This window comes from Phocoena phocoena, chromosome 16 (assembly GCF_963924675.1).
Source record: "Phocoena phocoena chromosome 16, mPhoPho1.1, whole genome shotgun sequence".
NCBI lineage: Eukaryota > Metazoa > Chordata > Mammalia > Artiodactyla > Phocoenidae > Phocoena > Phocoena phocoena.
Genome location: NC_089234.1, coordinates 49,005,441 through 49,025,386, shown reverse-complemented (window position 1 = coordinate 49,025,386; position 19,946 = coordinate 49,005,441). Strand labels below are relative to the sequence as shown.

General features: G+C 53.0%; 1 protein-coding gene across 2 annotated transcripts in view; it reads right to left on the bottom strand.

Annotated features, from left to right (window-relative positions):
- Positions 1-19,946, bottom strand: part of GRID1 (glutamate ionotropic receptor delta type subunit 1) — a 670,781-nt gene that overhangs the window by 466,689 nt on the left and 184,146 nt on the right. For both annotated transcript variants that reach the window (XM_065894102.1, XM_065894104.1), the window contains exon 4: positions 4,499-4,704. In XM_065894102.1, the coding sequence (XP_065750174.1) occupies positions 4,499-4,704 (206 nt within the window). The remainder of the gene's footprint in view (positions 1-4,498; positions 4,705-19,946) is intronic.

Here is a 19,946-nt window from a genome sequence, read left to right as displayed (position 1 = left end):
ATTCTAACCGCAGAGGCAAAAGCCATCAGCTGCAACCGTCACTCGGTGCTATTTCTTTCCCAACATCGCAATGCCTTCACCAGACTGCTCTGCCAACAGCAGCGCCTTTCAGGGTGTGTGTGTGTGTGTGTGTGCGTGCACGCGTATGTGTGTGTATCAGTGCCTCTTAGGCTGTGCTAGTCTGAGGGTCTGCTTGTACCAGGGTATGTGGCTGGTTGGCGGTCTCACTGTATCAGCCTGTATCCGTGTGTGCGTCCGTGTGTGTGTGTGTGTGTGTGTGTGTCCAGTCTCCCACACCTGCCTGCACTACTGCTTATTGCCAGCCCTCTCCCAACCCACTCACCTCCCCGCACACTGCTCTCCCCCTGTGGTACCACGTGCCACCTGCAGGAAGAGCTCACCCCATTCGCTAACCGAGGAACTAACACCAGGCCGAAGGCAGGGCTCTGAAGCAAACTTAAGCCTTCCAAAGAGCAGAAGTTTTAAGACCAAAGCCCTTGCTGATGGGCTGGCCAAGGACCTGATGACCAACCAAAACAAGGCAACTGAGGAATATACAAGAAAACGTAGCTTTCTATTGGAAGAAATATAAAATATCCACTCATCATTCCCTCAACAGCCACTGCGGGCCAAGACTTGTGCTGCTCTTGGGAGATAAAACAGTGGACACCACGCAGTCCCTGCCCTTGAGGGGGTCACACTCCCGTGGGAGGGACAGGCTGCACAGGGCTGGACGGCCACAGTCCATTTTGGCCCTGGGCTTCATCTCATCTTCCTGAAGGAGCGTCTCTCCATCCGTTCATCAGCTGTCCATGTGTCTGTGTGTCCATCCGTCTGTCCATCCATCCATTTGTGTGTTCATGCATCAGTCCTTCAGTCTATCCGTCCATCCACCCACCCAGTCATCCATGCAGCCAGTACAGATTGGGTGTCTACTATGGACCAGGAACCATATCAAGTACTGGCTGGGAACACGGCGGTGGTGCCTTCTCCTGGGGACCTGCCATGGTGTCGAACATTGTGGCTACACTGTGGCCGTGGTCCTGCTGGGCACTCGCCGTGGTGGCCAGGAGGGGGCGCCTCAGGGCTCTCATCCACCAGAGCCTCCTCTGGAGGTGTGCAGAGAGGGGGGACTCCAGGACTTTGTCCTTTCAGCTCTCATTCGTTATTTCTGTGCTTCTGTCTCTAGCTGTACTTGGGCTTCCCTCTTTCCTTTTGCCTCCTCTTTCTTTCTTTCTCTCCTCTCCCTCCCAGTCTGTTTTGTTTTACTGGAAAAAGTAGAAAAATTAAGCTATTTTAAGCATTTATGGAGAAGAATTGCCGCTGCTTGCTGACAGTTCATGAGGCAGACACCGTGCCCTGCCCCCGCCCTGCAGTCCGAGCACAGCATATGAACAGCCTGGCAGGTCCCAGACAGCCACGTCCATGTCATGTAGAATTTGTCATTAACGACAGCGAAAGCACCGGCCTTCCCAACAGATTCACATGCAGCAAAGTGTAAACAATTCAAGCAGAACTATCTCCCTCCCTCACTCCCAGCAGCCAGGCTTTTTAGTGGGAAAGGGGAGGAGGTACCGCTAGGAGTACCACACAACCCAGTCCTACTGGAACTTGTCCATACCAGGCCTGATAGGACACAATATCTACATGTCATCAGTAGCGGTGGGGCTCTGAGGCCATTCACTTCCCCACACCAATGTTTTGTGTTTCATAAAATTCAGGACATGTCCTGGCAGTGGGTCACCCTTGTGAACATCCTCTGTCCTTGTCACAACAAAGAAGAGGTTGGGTTACTCTTCTCAAAAAGCCCAAGCAATGCCTACGTGCAGTGAACAAAGGTTTTGTTCTGGGATTGGCATCTCCAAGTCTCTCCTGGAGGACCTGCTGGGCTGGCCAGCCATACAGGACACGTTCACCTCCAGAATCCAGGCTCCTTCCCCTACCACGCTTAACAGATGCAGTAAAATTCTTTGAGCACAAACACCCTAAAAACCTTTGCCGGACGCTGGACAGAGGCAACTGAATTATACCTTCCCCCATGAAACCAGCATGGCCCTGCTTTACCCAGCACAGTAACTCCTATGCTTGTCTTTTCCATACAGGCAGACCTCAGAGATATCGTCAGTTTGGTTCCAGACCACCGCAATAAAGCGAATAATGCAATAAAGCAAGTCACGTGAATTTTTTGGTTTCCCAGTACATATAAAAGTTACGTTTACGCTGTACTGTAGTCTATTAAGTGTGCAACAGATTATGTCTAAAAAAACAAAGTACGTATCCTAATTAAAAAATACTTTATTGCTAAAAGCTAATAAGCGTCATCTGACAACAGAGGGTTGCCACAAACCTTCAACTGGCGAAAGACACCGTAATAAGGCGAGATGTGCCTGTAACATGGCACAGAGGGGCTCTGGAGTGGGTCATTCTGGACTTGAGTCCTGTTCAAACCCCGGGTGGCTGCTTGCATGACCTTAAGCAAGGCATTTAAGTTCTTCAGCTCCGGTTGCTTCATTTTCAAAGTGTTAGCATTAGAGATGGCACACAGAGGGCCAGGCCCATGGCGGGCACCCAGGAAATGATGGTACCCTCCCTCCTCCTGATAGCAGGCACGTGGGGCCAGAAACCAAGACTCCGAGCAAGCTGGAGCTGGAAGCAATGAAGCCCAGGTGCAGTCCTCCCCTACAATCTCTGGCCACCCCTCCCAGGGTCTTGTCATTCTTGCCTGACATTAAGAGCAGCCACTCCAGGGGCAACCCCAGCTCCGCAGAACCCAGCAAAGCAAAGGCTTTGCAAACACGGTCTGGGAGATCAAGAAGGCAACCGGCCAAAGCCAAGCCAAGTGTATCCAACACTGCAGGAATTTGCATAATTAACCACTTGGAAATAATACCTTTAGGCCAGTCTTGGTTATGTGTTAAATCCTTGCAGGGCCTAGAAACAGGGCAAGAGCTGAATTCATCTGAAAGGGAAATGATGAATGTGAACAGTGAACATGCACGGATGCTTCTCGAGAAGCTATGTGTCCGTCACCACCTCCATCCCTACTTTCAGATGCAGACACTGAGGTTACAGAGGTGAGGCAAATGACCCAAGGTCACACACAGAGTAAGTGGGGGAGCTGGACTCGACCCCAAAGTTGCTTACATCCCAAACCAACGTTCAGCAGAGCAGTAGCCGGGAGGAAAGGAAGCAAGGAGAGGAGGAGAGGGATTGGCGAGGAGAGGGGAGGGCAGGGGCCCGGCAACACTTAGCAGACACCAGCCCCAGAGCAGACTCCACCGGCCTTTTAGCAAGGAGAAAAGCTTTCCTAGGAGCAGACACTGGCACGGACACTGCTGGGAACATTCTGAGAAAGCCTTGGACACATTAGCGCTAATCCTAGCCTGCCCATTACCGGCCTGAATGACTTCATACAGAGAAATGTGTTCTGGTGAAAATGCCGAGCATCGCCGGGACCTCACAGCCTGGCTGACCACCAGCGTGATCCGGGGCCTGATTAGCCCAGAGCGGCAGGGCTGCTGGCCAACTGCACCAAATTAAGCGTTCCCAAATTTTAAGTTCTCCAGCAGTGGGCTTCGTGCTGGCTGCTGATGCATGAGGTAGCATTTCGAGTAACAATTAATTAGAGAATAAAGCAGAATAAACAAGCAAGGGACATCAAATGGAATTAGTATAATTCTGCCTTTCACTTCATTTTACATTCAATCAGAGAGGGCCAACAAAGTACCCGGGGCTGGAAAGAAAACCGCCAGGAGCATTCAGCCACCCCCTGACTCCTTCCGTCCACCGCTGCTGCCAGGAACACCACACCCACAGCCAGTCCCCCAAAACCTACCCAGGCCGGAGAGAGACCTGCCAACTCCAGGTTGTCGCCTCTTTGCCATTAGACCACCAGGGCGCACCCAGCATCAGCTCATATAGTACTTCTAGTTTTCTGTTCCCAAACTCATGGATTCTTTGTTAAACTGGTGGGTCTGACCCCTAATGAAGTTGTTTAGAAAAAAATCATTGATTATCCCAGGCACCAAAAAAATAAGCACGTACACCAAGTATCATTTGGTAACATGCAAACAACACCTGCTCCGGGTGCTAACATATTCCAAAGCAGAGCTGCCCACCTCTGCCAAGAGCTGGAAATTTATTTTATCCCTAGAGGCTTACACCTGTCAACAAAGAGAGGAAAATTAAATGGAAAAAAACAACAAACAACGGCCTCAATTTTGCTGCAAAAATCCCTGGCAGTGACTAATAACCAGGTCTCCCACTAGCTGCCCCCAGCCTCTCAGCATCTGGGCGGGCGTTGGGTCACCCGTCAGGGACCAGTCAGGAGACAAGTTGTGCTGGGGTCTCCTCCTTCACGGTATGTGCTGTGGGCCCAGCATCCAGGGATCCCCACGTCCGCTTCAGCCATGCCCAAGCAGACAGTGCCTGCAGCCCACCTGAGCCACCCCCAGGGAGCCCTGGGCAGCGCTCCTGGGCCCCAGGCCCCACCACCTACCTCGTTGATGAAGGAGTGTGCCCCCAGCGGGCTCAGCAGAAGGATGGCACGGCGCAGTGTGTCCCGGTAGCGGTTCAGCTCCTCTGTCTTCATCGTGGTGAAGAGGCTGGTGAACACGTGGCTAACGTTCTTGTCCACCTTTTGTAAAGAGACATCAAGGCCCAGCCGCGAGGCCTGGTCCAGAAAGCTTTGGAGCCCACGGATATCTGAGCAGTGGAGAAGACGAGGGGGAGAGAAACATCTTTAAGCGGGAAGGGACCTTGGAGGGCATCTAACTCCAATGCTACCCCCTCCCATATGGGCCTTGAGCAAGGACTCAAGTCTGCCTCCATGGTCCAAAGAACAAAGGCTGGAAGACATGTATTTAGTCCCAATGTCCCTCAGCAGCATCCAGCCCCTGGGTAAGTTTCTCCCACCATAGGGAGCACTTCCTGCCATCCAACAGGTCCTGTGGCCACAAGTGTCCTGCATGATAAGCTCCTTTTCTCTCCCTATTGCTTTCACCCAATGGGAGTGAAGGTTCTGGGAGTTCTGTCCTGGTTGCTACATGTGGTAGTGGTCTCTAACCCTGGACCCCTGTTCCCTCCACCTGGCTCTGCTCCTCAGGGCTATGACTCCTTGACCCTTAACGGTGAGCTGAGGCCACTGACTGCCCTGGTCAGAGCAGGCCCAGCCTCAGTCCCTGTAACTGAACAGCCTGCACCCTCACAGCCTCCCTGAGGCTTGGGACTCTGTCTTGTTCCAGGGACTTGATTTTCCTGGATGAGCTCTCCTCCTCCACCCTCTTTCCGGCTGGGGTGATCTCACCCCAAGTCCAACGAGAACTCTGCATCCTGACTGGTTCAGGGGTAAGCAGGTGGTCCAGGATGGTCCTAGACTGAGCACTGTCCTGACACTTTGGTGGAGCACCTGGGAGAGAGGTCTGCTCTTTTCCCTGTGGCCACCAAGGGGTCAGGATGCAAGCCCAGGGCAGGGGGGGAGCATGGAAAGCTGGAATAAATTACCAGGGAGCAGAAGCCCATGAGGAGCTTGGGGCCCAGCTACATCAAATATTAGTGCACGGGCTTCCCTGGTGGTGCAGTGGTTGAGAGTCCGCCTGCCGATGCAGGGGACATGGGTTCGTGCCCTGGTCTGGGAAGATCCCACATGCCGCAGAGTGGCCGGGCCCATGAGCGATGGCCGCTGAGCCTGCGCGTCCGGAGCCTGTGCTCCGCAACAGAAGAGGCCACAACAGTGAGAGGCCCGCGTACCGCAAAAAATATATATATATATATTAGTGCAAACCTACTCTTGTGATGGCCGGGGCTGCTGAATATTTTTTTTTTAACCAGGGCCCAAATCTCTCAGCGGCAGCCCTGCATGAGCCATCTGGCTTCTCCTAAAGGAGATCTGCCCAAGAATGGAGCCAGCAAGCAGGTCCAAGAGTGGGGCACAGTCCCTATGATGTCATTTAAACCTCTGGGTCTACCTATGAAGCCTGTTTCTCCTGGATTTTTCAGTTTCATGGGCCAAAGAATACCCTTTTCTGCCTAAGCCAGCTTGAGCTGGATTTCTGTCGCTTACAGCTCAGAGTCTCAATGCATAGGCCACTTTTTCAAGTCTGGGATGTTTCCTTCATCTGGTCCATATCTGTGTGCCAGCTCCCAAAGGCAGGCCCCACGCCTGAGCCACCCCCTCCAGAGGACACTGGGCCAGTCCATATTGCACACGTTGTACTCCCCCAGTGCCTGGGATGTCCGTGGGCTGCCCGGGCATGCCCTGGCCCATCCAGTCACCCAAAGTCAAATTCAAAGGATACAGTGTTAATTCAACCCGATTGTTTTTCCCAACCAGTTCCTCTTCCAAACTTTCACTTCATGCCCATTCCACAAATTTCATGAATTCTACACGTACCAGGCAGCATGCAAGCTGCTACCGTGGTTCCCTCACTGCCCATCTTGCTGGGAGGTTGGCTCACCAGTAAGTCTAGTCCCAGCTGGATATGACAAGAGCAGCCATGGAAAAGCAAGCACGGAGCCAGGGAGGCCAGAGCACCATGGCAGTCATAACTGGGGTGCTGGGGGGAATGTGCACAGAGTCCCTCTATTCCCACGATGGGGGGAAGCCCTGGAATAGGGTCTGAGTACCTGTTGTTGACTCAGACACTTAGAACTTAGTACAGTTCCATCCACTTTGTGCCTCAGTGTTTTCATCTGTAAACTGGGGATGAAAGTTCCTGACTAACATTTTCATAGGACTGTGAGGGACCACAGTTCTTGAAGGTACCACCTGCTTGCATCTCAGGGGCCTGCACCTGGGAGGCATGGAGAGCCTACATCCTAATGGTCCATCTGAGGGCACAGCAATGCCCAAAAGAGGACCCCTGGGCCCCTTCCAGAGATTGCAAATATGAGACTGATATTCAAGTCCATGTGTTCAAGTCCAGCCATGACCTCAGCCAGCCTGGTCTATCGGCAGCCTGGCCCCTGGAGCACAAATATGCACCCAGAGCTGCCTGTCTGACAAAGCACAGAGGTCTCAGTGCTGCTCTGCCCACTGATCCAGACAGGAAAAGGTGCCAGGAAGCAGGACGGGCCCTCTGCACCAAGCCCCAGGGCTCCCCCAGAGGTGACCAATGGAAGACCACACAGTGCCTTGCACCTGCCCTGGCACCAGGGACTCCCAACACACGGGCCCCGGGATGTCAACACCCCTCGGATTCCCAGAGAGGCCATGCAGTTCCCAACAGTCTGCTTGGGCCCCTAGAGATCTGTAGCCTTTAAAGCCTCTTGAAAGAAAAATCTGAAGAGGTTCTTCAGAGCTTCTTCACCTATCAGAGGGAATGGCAGGCAAATGGGCAGAGACGGCTCAAGGAGAAGAAGTAGAGCAGGGGGAGGGGACCGCCACCTAGGAAAACTCAGAGCTGGTGTCAACACCGGCCCCTCCCTCTCCTGACCACAGCATAACTCACGCCTGCCAAGGGCAAGCTTGAGAACATCTCAGCACCGAGCAGACACCCATGCCTAAACCAGCAGTGCGCTCCCGTGCCGGGCATGCAGTATCTTGCACCCAAGTGGCCCATGATGGTTTCCCCTCAATCTGGGCTGTCACTAGCCACCTGTAGCTATTCAAATTTAAACTTAATTTCATTAAAATGAAATAAAATCACACGCTTAGTTCCTCCGTCACACTACTCAGTGGTCGCAATCTGGCTGGTGGCAACCACATTGAACAGCACAAATATAGATCATATATGATGGATCATCACAGCAAGTGCCAGTACAGGGTCTGCCTGAGAAGCTGTCTTTTAACCTGTGCAGTGTAAATGATGGTCCCAAATATGGGAGATGAGCTGCATTCAGGCCTCCCTATTACCATGCCTCTTGCCCTGTCACTTTGAAGACCATTCTAGCTCCTACTACAGGTTCAACCACGCGACCTGCTTTGACCCATGAGACCATTGTGACTTGGTATAAGCCGAGATTTAAGGAAGTATGCATTTCTGTTTCCACTCCTGGACCCTGCCACCACCGTGAGAACAGCCCTGGACTAGCCTCCAGAAGGATGCAGACGCGTGGAGAAGAATCAGACGGACCAGGCAGCCACCGCCGGCTACATGTCAGCTGAGTTCAGATACACCAGTGAGCCCAGAGCAGAAGTTCCTGGTTGATCAATAGACTCACACACACACAAATGACTGTTGTTCTAAGCCACTAATTTTGGGGATGGTTTGTTTCTCAGCAATAACTAACTGATAAACCAAGTTCATCAGATGCATTATATCTAATACGCCTTCGGAAAAGTTCACTGAAACAGCAAGGCCTGTATCTTAAAAAGTCACCCACACACACAGCTTCCCCACATGGGGCCGAGTGTGAGCCAGTCCTGGGGTGAGCACACTGGTAGCTTCTGCAGCGCTATCGCTTCGCCTGGACACCCATGCCCTCACTGCCCGTGGCCTTGGCTCTGACCCAGATCTGAGCACAGCTGATGGGACAGGGATAAAGGCAGCGCTCCGAGACCCACCATCTTCTGGCGCCTTTCAAGGCCATTACAAGTATTTAAAGTGGCAGAGACTGGCACGTCTGCAGAGCCATACTTTACGTGAATACATGCGCAAAGAGAGCTCCAGGGTGGCTCTGTGTGTGTGCGCATGGGTCCACCAGTCTGGTAGGGGTCCAGGAACCTCACGCATCACACCAGCATGGCCGGTCCTCACAGGCTGGGGAAGAAGTCCCCTTCAGTCTCTTCCTTGAGGTCCCCCTACCCGAATCCATCTCAAGCCATAGGACCGTTTCACTTCGTCAGGGAATAGGAGGTGCCATGGGGGGTGGCAACCGTCTCGGGACCCACAAGGACGCACGAGGACATGCACACACAGAGAACACAAGCCCTCAGAGCTCCTGCACACGCTCAGCTGCTGTGTTTCTGCCTTCTGTTCGGGCAGGCCCTGATGGAACTGAGCCATCAGAGAGAGTTTAAGCTCCCTGTCAGTGGCTGGCTCCCCACACCTGGAACAACTGACGCAGGCTGAAAGCAGTGCTCCTGAGAGACCGTGGCCCCGGCTACAGCCGCCTGCTCCCACTTGGCTGAGAAGGTCAGCCCTCAGCCTCTGAAGGTCTTGTTCCGTTGCACTTGAGGAGAGCTGGGGGGCAGAAAAACAGTCAAGAGCACAAGCTAACTTTGCCGCCCTCCTGCTGCTCCCCAGGAATGGGGCCAAGGAAGTCCACGTCTCCAGTGAAAATCCTTTCCTCCCTCAAGAGACTGAGTTTGTAACACCACCCTACCTTCATCCCCCAAGAAAGCCAGCTGTCCACTGCTGCTCCCCAGAAAGGAAGAATTCTCCAAGAAGTTACACTAACGACAGAGATGGGGCTGCTCTCGGGGTAGCAGTGTGGGCATCCCAGGAGCCCTCTGTCCCTCTGAAGAGTTCTGGACCTTGGCCCAGGCCCTTCCACTGGGAGCTCTCTGTGCAGACTGGCCAGCCCAGTCCACTTATGCTGGTGCAGCTCCCCCGATCAGACCCACCTCCGCTAGAGAGGGAGACGAGGGGGCCACAGTGGGCGTCACATCAGCCGCAGCCCAGAAAGGGCAGGAGAAGGCAAACGGCCCACAACTCTCCAAGGTGGCAGCGGGGAGGGTGCGGGGGACACGAACCGTGAACAAGGGCATCGGCCACCCACAGGGGTGACAGGGAGAGGCTCCCAGGAGAGACACCCTGCTCCCCAGAGAAAGGAAGCAGTTCAGGGAACAGGGCAAGTGCATTCCTGCGAGGAATCTGATGTGACGACACCCCAGGACAGGCCTCAGCTGCCTTGGCGACCCTCTGGGCTCTCAAAGGACCTGCTCATCAGAAGTCTTTGCAATACCAGAGTCGTCCTGTTGACATTCATTCATCCCTCCTTCCCTCCAATATTCACTGAGAGCTTTCTCTGTGTTGGTCCCTCTCCTAGGGGGTCTGGAGAACAAGAATGAATGAGCCCACGGTGTTCCCACTAGCACGGGACTTACATTTCAGGGGCTGGAGAAGAGACTGGAAACAAATAAACAATAGATAATTTCCAACAGTGGTGTGAGCGCTGAAGAAAGGAGAGACTGGGTTGCAGGAAACTGCAGAGGGTCGGGGTGGGAGAGGCCCCTGTGAAAAGCATCGGTGAAAAGGAGCCAGCCCTGGAAACCACCCGGGGAAGACCACTCCTGACCGAAGAAACAGCACGTGGAAACATCTGGGACACTGAATGAAGAAGGGCCTTGCTCACCCCACAACGGGGACCAGGAATAGGGAGGACCGGAACTGTGGGGCTGCCAGGGAAGGAAGCTGGGGCCCCACCACCAGCAGTGGAGGAGGTGAGCACATGCATCCCCCGTGCCCGAGCCCTGGGCCTCCTCTGCCCCATCCCTCCTCCCCTCCACAGACCAGCTTCCGAATGCTGGGCCCAGGCACCCTCTGGCACTTCCCGGCACTCACCTCTCTGCCCACTGCCACACACACCACGCTGCTCTGAAGCTCTTGCCAAAGCCATCAACAAACGGAGACCCCCCTCTCTCTTCATTTTCCATGGGTTCTCCGGAGCACCCAGCCTGTGACCACTCATCCTTGAAGTCCTTTCTCCCCTCCCTGAGCTTCCAGACACACACATGCGCTTCTGCCTCTTTCCTGATCCCTCCCCGCATGCACTCCTGCCCACATCCCCACATTCCTGGGCTTCCCTCTGGCATCACCCATCAGCCAGGCTTGGAGGACATCAACAGCAGACACCCAGGCTAGCCAAGGGCTCTCCACTTCTCCTAAACATCCCGTCATGAGCCCATCTCCATGATCCCTTCCTGGGTTCAGGCACCATCATCTCCTCCTTGGGACTTCTGCCATAGTCTCCGACGAGGTCGCCCTGACCCCGGGGTCCTCCCAGCCAATGCCTTCCTCCGCCAGGATGTTTTCAGAGTTCATATCTGCTCATGATATAGCCCTCCTCTAAAACCTTCCATGAATAACACATTTCTTTTAAAGTTGCCAAGAAATTAATGTTCACAAAAGAATCCATCAATCACAAACAAACAATAACCCTTCCAGAGACTTTATTATTGTATATAAATAAACTCCATACATCTTAGCCTGATACATAAGAGACTCTCTGGTTTTAATAGCTTTTTTTTATTTTTGCTTTTGTATCACCATCACCTTCTTCCACCACGACCACCAGAAACCATGCACCCAAACCCCAGTAAAAAAAGCTCTTTGCCTTCCCCTGGACACCCCGCTACACACACACCACACACCCCACCACACACACACACACACACACACACACACACACACACACACACACACACACACACACACACCATACACGCACTCATACTCTCAGCCTAGATGCTCCCAATTTGAAATTTACGGAGCCCCTACCTTTCCATCAGACTCAACTGAAATCATACCTCCCCCGAGGCCATCTCAGATCCTCAAGTCAGAATTCATGCCTCCCTGAAGTTTCATAGCTCAAGGACCTGGGAAGCAGAAACTAGGTCTTTCTCATTTCTTTGTCCAAGCCCAAGGCTCAGTGACTAGCACAGAGTCAAAGACAGCCAAAGTCAGCGGAATCAAACTGAATCGAAGCAAGAACCAGCACAATTGTCCTGTATCTGACGGAGGCACAGTCCTGCTAAGCAAAAAAGCTGTAACTACCCCACTCCTCCTTCTGAAGAAAGAATCACATAGTCATGGGTATTTAAAATACTTTCTAAAAAGTAACTGAAATGAAAGAACACATTTCAAATTGCTTCCCGTACTATCTTCAATGTCCAAGAAATGTCCAAGCACTGAGAGTACTTCTAAACAATACGTTACCATCTATAATATATATGTATATGTATGAAGGCTGCCACCTCACACCCAGGAAGTTCAAAGTTAGAAGTGTTTGGGGATTATTGGCAAATTTTCCAAAAGCTGAGACGCAACTTTCGTTCTACTGACTTTTTTTTTTTTAACTCCTTTCTTATCTGGCCCCCAAATACATGGTTCGAATTTCTTCCCAGCTAGAGTTGACCCAAATTCGAGTTCATTTCCAAGACCTCTGCCCAGGGTCCTCTCCTCCTTAACTGCTCACCCCGCTCCACAGCACCACCTTCGAGTGCCACCATCCTTGTCATTCATGGAACAGCTACAGAACTGGGGTGTGTTGGAGGCTGGGTCTGCAGGGGAGGAAGCAGCCACCATTTCCAAGAAAAGAGATCACAAAGACCTACCTGCTGCCAATCCAAAGTGATACCCCTTCCCTCTGCTCAGAATCCATTTGGTGCCTCACCTCCTAGAACTCAGCTGCCCAGCTGTGCATTCCCTCCCTCCCTTCTCCCTCCCTCTTCCTCAAATATTTCCTGAGCACTGCTCTGGGAACAGCAGAATTTGAAAACTTCACAGCCCAGTCCTCAAGGAGCTCTCAGTCCTGCACGTAAGACTTAGCCCAAAGCAAAGAGTGGCTTCGCCCTGTCACTCAGTGAGCGCCTCCCATGTGCCAGCATGTGTTCCATTTGTAGACTACATTTCTCGGATGCATTATCAATCCATGTTGGTGTGATAAAGGGCATCTCTATGGGAGTGAGGTGGTCACAAAGCAGGCCCATGGCAGTTCAGCAAAGACAGGAGCAGAAATGCACAGATGCGGTGCATCCAGCCGGCTCTCAGTAAAGCAGGATGCAGGCCTCTCACTGTCATGAGATGACAAGGTCCCCCAGAGCAAATGCCCCCCCAGGGCCCAGGCAGGGGCTGGCTTCAGGTGAGCAGGAAGACCCTCAGGGGCTGTCCCACCTTCTTTGGTGGCGCAGTGCCACTGTTTTATGTTTCTTGGCAAGGTTCTCATCTGGGAAGGAGGCCTCCCTCTCCTGGTCACAATCTCAGCTGCCCAGCTGGCCCTGAGAGTCCTCCAGAGTGACCTCCCATCCCCAACGCCCCCCGCCCCCCAAAAACCCTGCCCTCTTTAGTAATCATGTCTTTTATCAATACTTTTGGTATTCTGATGGCATCTGGAGCTCTGCTGACCCTGGAGGACTGCCCCTCAGAGGGATAATCAATTCCCAGAGATAGTAAACAACTCGCCCCAGAGCACCCCGTTCACATGCAAACCAACCAATCCAGGGCCTGCACCCTCAACCACCTCCTCTACGGGACTCGCACACGTTGAGCCACTATCCACCCGCTCCAATCACCCCAGGACCAGGCAGCAGACAACTCGGGACACCCCTGTGCCCCACAGCCTGCCAAAATTATTCAAACCAGCCACTCCTAAGCCTGCTTCCCACACCTCACCCATTCTTTCCTGCAGAAATCACTTGAAGGGCTCTTGCCCATAGTTTCCTTTCTCCCTCTGCCTCCTCATCAACCCTGGTGCTTCCCCCAGTGGCCACCCAAGGCATGGTGCGCCCCCTCCACCTGGGAATTGTCACAAACTATCCTTTCAATGGAAGTTGTCTCCTGATCTACTGGCCTTGTCATACCTGAGTAATAATAGAACATCCTCTGCATGGTGACCTGGGATGCAGCTCAGGGAGGGGCACACAGAAGTAGCCCCACTGGCCACACTGCCTGCCCCCTCCCCCGGGGGGTCACAGAATAAGCACAGGCATGGGTTCGAATCCCACCCTTCACTAGCCCAGTGACCTTGGGCAGTCATTTCTCTGAGCCCGTTTCTTCTGCAAACAGAGCTCATTCCACCTTCCTCCTAGAAGCACTGTGATCCTTCACTGAGTGACACACGTTACTGCCAGCACAGCGCAAGATAGATGTTCAGTGGCTGTCAGCTCCCTTCCAATCTTCTCATCAGCACCGGAAATGCCCCCCAAAAAGGCTCCCAAATGAACAAATCATCTCTCTTGTCCTAGAGGCTCAGCAAGAAGGGAGGTGTGGGCTTCCCTGGTGGTGCAGTGGTTGGGAGTCCGCCTGCAGATGCAGGGGACACGGGTTCGTGCCCCGGTCCAGGTGGATCCCACATGCCGCGGAGCGGCTGGGCCCATGAGCCATGGCATCTGAGCCTGCGCGTCCAGAGCCTGTGCTCCGCAGCGGGAGAGGCCACAACGGTAAGAGGCCCGCATACCACAAGAAAAACAACAACGAAGGGAGGTGCCATCCTGATAATCGGATGACACGACAGAAGACTAAAAAGGTCGGCTCTCCCTTCTGTGATAATGGAAGTTCCAAAGTTGTAAAGTGGCGGAAGGGGAAGGTCTGTCATCGAAAACTCTCTGAGAAAGAGACCAAATTTCTGCCCATAATAGGGGCCAATAATATCCAGGAGCCTTCTGTTCAAACAGATCTCAGAACAAGCCACGAAACTATACATGAGCAGATTCTGTAAAGGAGAAAGGGTCGTCTGGGTAATTGCTTGTGAGCACATTTACATGGTGTGTGCACACACATATGTCATTTCAGACAGAGGAGTCCATGCGTGAGCCCTACTCACACGCACTGCCTGGAGCCCTGGCAAAGGAGGGCACAGCGTGATCACAACATGCTCACTTCTCCCCAGATTCTGTTCCTTTCCATTTAGAAAGCAAACCCAAGGGAAAAACATTTTAAATAATCAGGCTGGCATATCAAGATTAAAAACAATTTAAAATAAACGTCTACTCCGGCACTTTGGAAAAAACATATCATGCTGCATTAAGTGCTTTGAATTAAGTAAATTACACCAAGTAACTAATTTACATAATGATCAAAATTTGCATTTTACACATGTTATGATGAAAATAGGTTTATAAAAGAATTCTTCACCAACTTCTGTTCCGAGTTGGGTTCCAGTATTTGGATAAAATTCTGCAGTGCTGATCTGCTACTGTCTTCCGTGTTTCAAATCTCTGGCTCCTTCAATATTTTTTTTTAATCTGGCAGGTCCCTTATTCCCACTGCAATAAATAGTCCCTTTGATTTGCAATTCCCTTCCATCAACTGAGAGAGATCATATTTTTAAAGAAACCATAATACACTAATGATTCTTAGAATTTTCACAAATAAAGTTTGATGTTCCTGTCACCTTTCACTTACGAGGTATTTGGTATTGATTTTAGCAATTCTTCCTCCACGATTTGTAGTATTGACTTAAAGTCCTGCAGCTTTGGTTGCCATCTTTTCAGGATGAGGCATCAGAATGGCATTTCTCAACAGGCCTGCACCAAAAGGCCCCTCAGAAAAGAAGCAAGACCCCACTGGACATACTCGACATGCCCGGAGGAGGCTGAGCACGAAGTCCTTAAGGAGACTGACCACCGGCCCCACGAGGCCACCCTGTGCCTTTCGGTCCTTGGTGCCCAGCAAGCGGGCCCAGAGCCAGAACTCCCTCTCCAGGAGCTGCTGGATCCTTAGATGCTTCCTTTATTCTCTCCTTCTCCACAGCCTGTGAGGAAGGGACAACCTTCCCATTTCACAGATGAGAAAAATGAAGCCAGAGAAGTTGAGTCCCTCCATCAACACCACACAGCCAGCAAGAGGAACAACCCACAATCACGCGTTGAGAAATTTCTGGATGTTTTTCTGGACTTCTTTCTAATTTAAGTAAGATCCTGAAGCAAATGTGGAAGAGTAATTTCCAAGTGTTTACCCAAAACAGCCATGTTTGAATTTCCAAGGGGCTCCAGAGATGCTGATAATGCCACAGACAAACGCCCTCCCTCCATGGCGTGGCGGGAACGATGCCGTGTGGTGAGGAAGATGGAATCATGCTCACTGCACTTGCTTATTAAGACCTGGTGTGGTGCCAGCACCATGCTGAGCATTTTGCACATACTGTCTTATTGAGTCCCCACGACACCCTGATGTCTGGCCCAAAGTCATCCAGCCCTTTAGAGGCAGGACTAGGGTTCAAATCCAGAGCTCTGATGCCAGAGTCAGAGCTCTTTACTCACATTCGCCAATCAGCCAAAGGTACCTGGGAAGGGATGGGAAGGAGGCAGGTCAGAGTCCCCCACCGCGTGCACATGCTGAGCCAGGGGCCTGTCACACACACTTCATCTGAGCCTCACACACCCCTAGGGAATGGCCAGATCATGCCTATTTCACAGATTAGCCCCCGGCTCACAACAGAGCTGATTCGACCCCAGAGCCATATACTGTCAGAGGCTCTGGTCTGGGTCACATCCAGGCATGGGACTTGCTGATGGTGGCCAGGGTTTCCCCCAGACCCCTGCCCAGGCCTACAGAGAGGTCATCTCAAGCACACAGGGCTCCAGAGAGACCACACAGCATGCTGGTCGAATGCTGGAGTCTAGCTTTTAGGAATGGCAAGAAGATGGAGATGTGACGCGTGCTATTACCAGCTGTTAATTTGCAATCAGTTTTAATAACTGACACTACACAGTGAAATGCAGCATCTTCATTAATTCCGTAAATTCTCGCTGTAGGGAAAAGCCCGCGCTCCCGGAAACGGCAGCTCGACTGGGCTGACTTGGAAGCAACCCTGGGCCAGGTTCCACATCTTCAGACCTGCCCCAGGGGGTGCCCAGGGATGCCGCCTGCTGACCCCAATCCTTGCTGCCCCAGGACCAGCAGCAGCCTCCCACCTCCCAGTGCCAAGGGTATGGGACTGGCCCCCGACTCAGGCTTTCTGCAAGCGTCTGGTGCCCACTGTGCCATAACCGTTGTGGAGGCTCGAGAGACGGATCAGACAAGGAGCTCAATGGAAACAGACACGCGAGCAATGCTTGAAGACGTGCTAGGACCTACGAGAAGTACCTGGGAAGCAGTCTGTTTCCCCAGGCAGTGTCAAGCGAGGAAAGATCTCCAGGAAGACTTCAGAGAGCTCAGCCCAGGAGCTGGAGCCTGCGGGTCCAAGTGGCCTTTTCTAAGTGGACAAGAGAGGGAAGTGTACTCCAGACCAAGAGAACATCAGGATCAAGGGCCTCGTAGAACCCAGCAGCCCACCTGGGGGACTTGCTGATGGCTCTATTTGGCCATCAGGGACACAGGGCTCGATGTGCCCCTGAGGAGGATGGCCACAGTGGCATTCTTGGGACTGACCAGAAAGCAGCAGAAGGAAGATCATCATAGTGGTCTCTGGGTCAGCTGAGACCAGGGCTGTGGCCACAACCCCACCGAGGGACCGAGGGGCAGCAAATTCAGTTGCTCTGGAGGCAGCCTGGAGCCCCAACGTGCGCCTGAGTGTGCCCCACAGCTGCAGCCAGGAGGCCTGAGCAGCTGCTGCCCAAATCCTGTGGGGGCCTTTCCAAAGCAGGGCTCTGGCTCCCGGGTAGGAGAGAGTCGAAGAGCCTCAGCTGCCACCTCTGTAAAATGGGCAGGGTGATGCGTCCTAGGCGGTAGGACCATTGTAGGGAGCAAGCGGGATGACGGATACAAGCACCTGGGCCACAGTCCAAGTGTGGGGGGGCGGGGCTTGGAACGATGGGCCTGCCTCACCAGTGACACCACCATCCCCATGCCACCTCCAGCGCCGCCCCGCCCCTTCTGCTCCTCCCCAGCCCTGGCACAGGAGACCTCTGTCTTCACAGCTCTCTGCTGACCTCATGACAAATGTTCTTCTACTTATGCATTTAATTTACATAATTACTCTCTGATATTTACTCGGATTTAATTTGTTTCCTCTGGAACTTGCCTTTGAAGAGGCAGTGCCAACCAGAGACAGGAGTAAAGCGCAGCAAGGGGCTCACAGATGCCACCGCCCCTCTCCGGGGGCCTCCAAATGCCGCCTCTGCAGAAGGACCGGGCTCTGCCACCAAACAGGCACTATGCACAGAGCCTCACACCTCCCGGTGTCAGATGGGGGCCAGGCTGGGGAGGATCACTGCCCGCGAAGACCTCACAGTGGAGAGAGAGATGCGTAAACGCCAGTCCCAGGAACGACTCTCTATGCCAGCCCCAGAGGGAAGTGTGGGCAGTGCCAGGTGGAAGGACGGCAGGAGTCCTCTGCTCAGGAGTGATGGGGAAGTGGTGGAGCTGGGCGTCAGACTGAGCTGGAGTCCGGAGGCAGTGGACGGACTGATGGCATTGCCAGGACCCTCTCTGGTACAGCAGAGTGGGGCTCCCAGGGGTGTTGTGTAAACGAGGAGGAGTCCAGGTCTGGGCAGAACACAGAGGGCAGCATGGACACACCGTGGGGTGGAAGGAAGGGTTTGATTTTGAAAAATCCGTTTGGCAGTTCTGTAAGAAAGGGCGTGACCTGGAGGGCAAAGGGCCATAGGCCATCAAAATCTCAAGGCCACGGCCCAAGCACAAGCACTGAGGTGGAGAGGAGGGCCTTCGGCTCAGAGAAAGGTGAGGGAGGAATTAAACATGAGGGACGCCGGGTTATGCTTGCCAGGCTGGTGGATGGGGAACCAAGAAGAGAAATATAGGAGGCGGATGGGGGACGGGGGCTCAGTCCTGAGTGGCCTCAGCCACTCAGCCCCACGCCTATGCTGGGAGCACAGGAGCGCCTCTCCTCCTTCACCTCTGCTCTGGGATGCTGGTGGGGATGGGTCCGCCCAGGCTCTGCTATGCTGCGAGGCTCATTCAGCCCCAGTTCTGAGCCTCTTTCCTCCTAGTTCCTGGGCTGCTGTTCCAGGTCGCTGGGCTGGAGCCTCCCGCAGATTCTGTCCTTTACAACTCATTGATGTTTGTGCACACACACTTACAAGTTCACACTCATACACGTACATGTTCACACACGTGCTCACACACTCACATCCGTGCCCACATTCTCACACTCATGCATTCATACTCACACCTTCACACAGACTCACTGACACACACTCACCTGCACCCTCGCCCTCACGCTCACCCCCACACACACTCACTCCCACAGCAGCGTGCTGGAACCAGCCTGTACCATCTCATGAGAGGCCGTGGTTAAATTCTCAGGAATTTTGCAAGCCAGTTATCAAACACAGCCACTCTAAATTAAATCATATAAACGTATAATTAAACAAATTACATTACAAACAAAATTGACAAGTACACAAAGCTCATCACTTCCTAATCATTTTGCTACATTCTACTCTTATCTATGTCCATGGAGCTGTTAATGTCTGTTGTATCTGAAACACCACTTCACGGTGCATCATCCCTTCCCAACTCCACACTCAGTGATATCATGACGCTCAAAATCAGTCACCATCGGAGTATTTACACCCCAGAAACCAGCAAAACTATCAAGCAGGGCTTTCTGTTTCCCTAGAGAGCCAGGTGTTGAACACCTACTAGCACACCAGGGCTTACAACGCTGCACACATTCACGCTCCCCCACTCTCACACACGCACAGCTGCGTCCATGCTTAGCCACGCACACTCACACCCGCACTAACACACTCACACAGTGCCACTCAAGTCACGTACACACTCACACTGACACACACAATGCTCTCTCACTCTCTTACACACACGCCAGCGTTCCATTTCAGAAACCACAGCCATGCCCGGGAAGGAGACCAGAACCGTACCCTCTGTTCACCCTGGCCTCCCCCGACCCTCCCCTGAGCCTGGGAGCTGACTCCCCCGGAAGGCGTCTGTGCTGCAGCCTCCCCACACCGCCTGGAGGGCACCTCACGTTGGTAATAAAAGCAAGACGACGGCAGAGATCAGTCATAATGGGGTCGGTTGTCCACAGAGACGAGGAGCTCTGCAAGTCTGGGTGAGATGCCTGGACGCCCTGGCCCAGGCATCCCAGCCCTTCTGGGAGCAAACACAGATGGCCAAGGGCTTCTGTGGCCCCGTGAAGCCCTGTTAAATCCCCAAATTAAGCCCGCACCTATATTAATTAAGAGCCAGGATCTGCAGGCCTAATAGAACTGCCGGCCCACCTGTCACAAGCTAGTTAACTCCCGCCAGAACCTCTTGGGCCAGATTACAAATGGGATTCAGGGTGGGGTCCAGGGGAGGCAGGATACTATCCTGAAATGTAAGTCGAACTTTCCTTCCAAAATACCATCCTCAGAGGCTTCCCTGGTGGCGCAGTGGTTGGGAGTCTGCCTGCCGATGCAGGGGACACGGGTTCGTGCC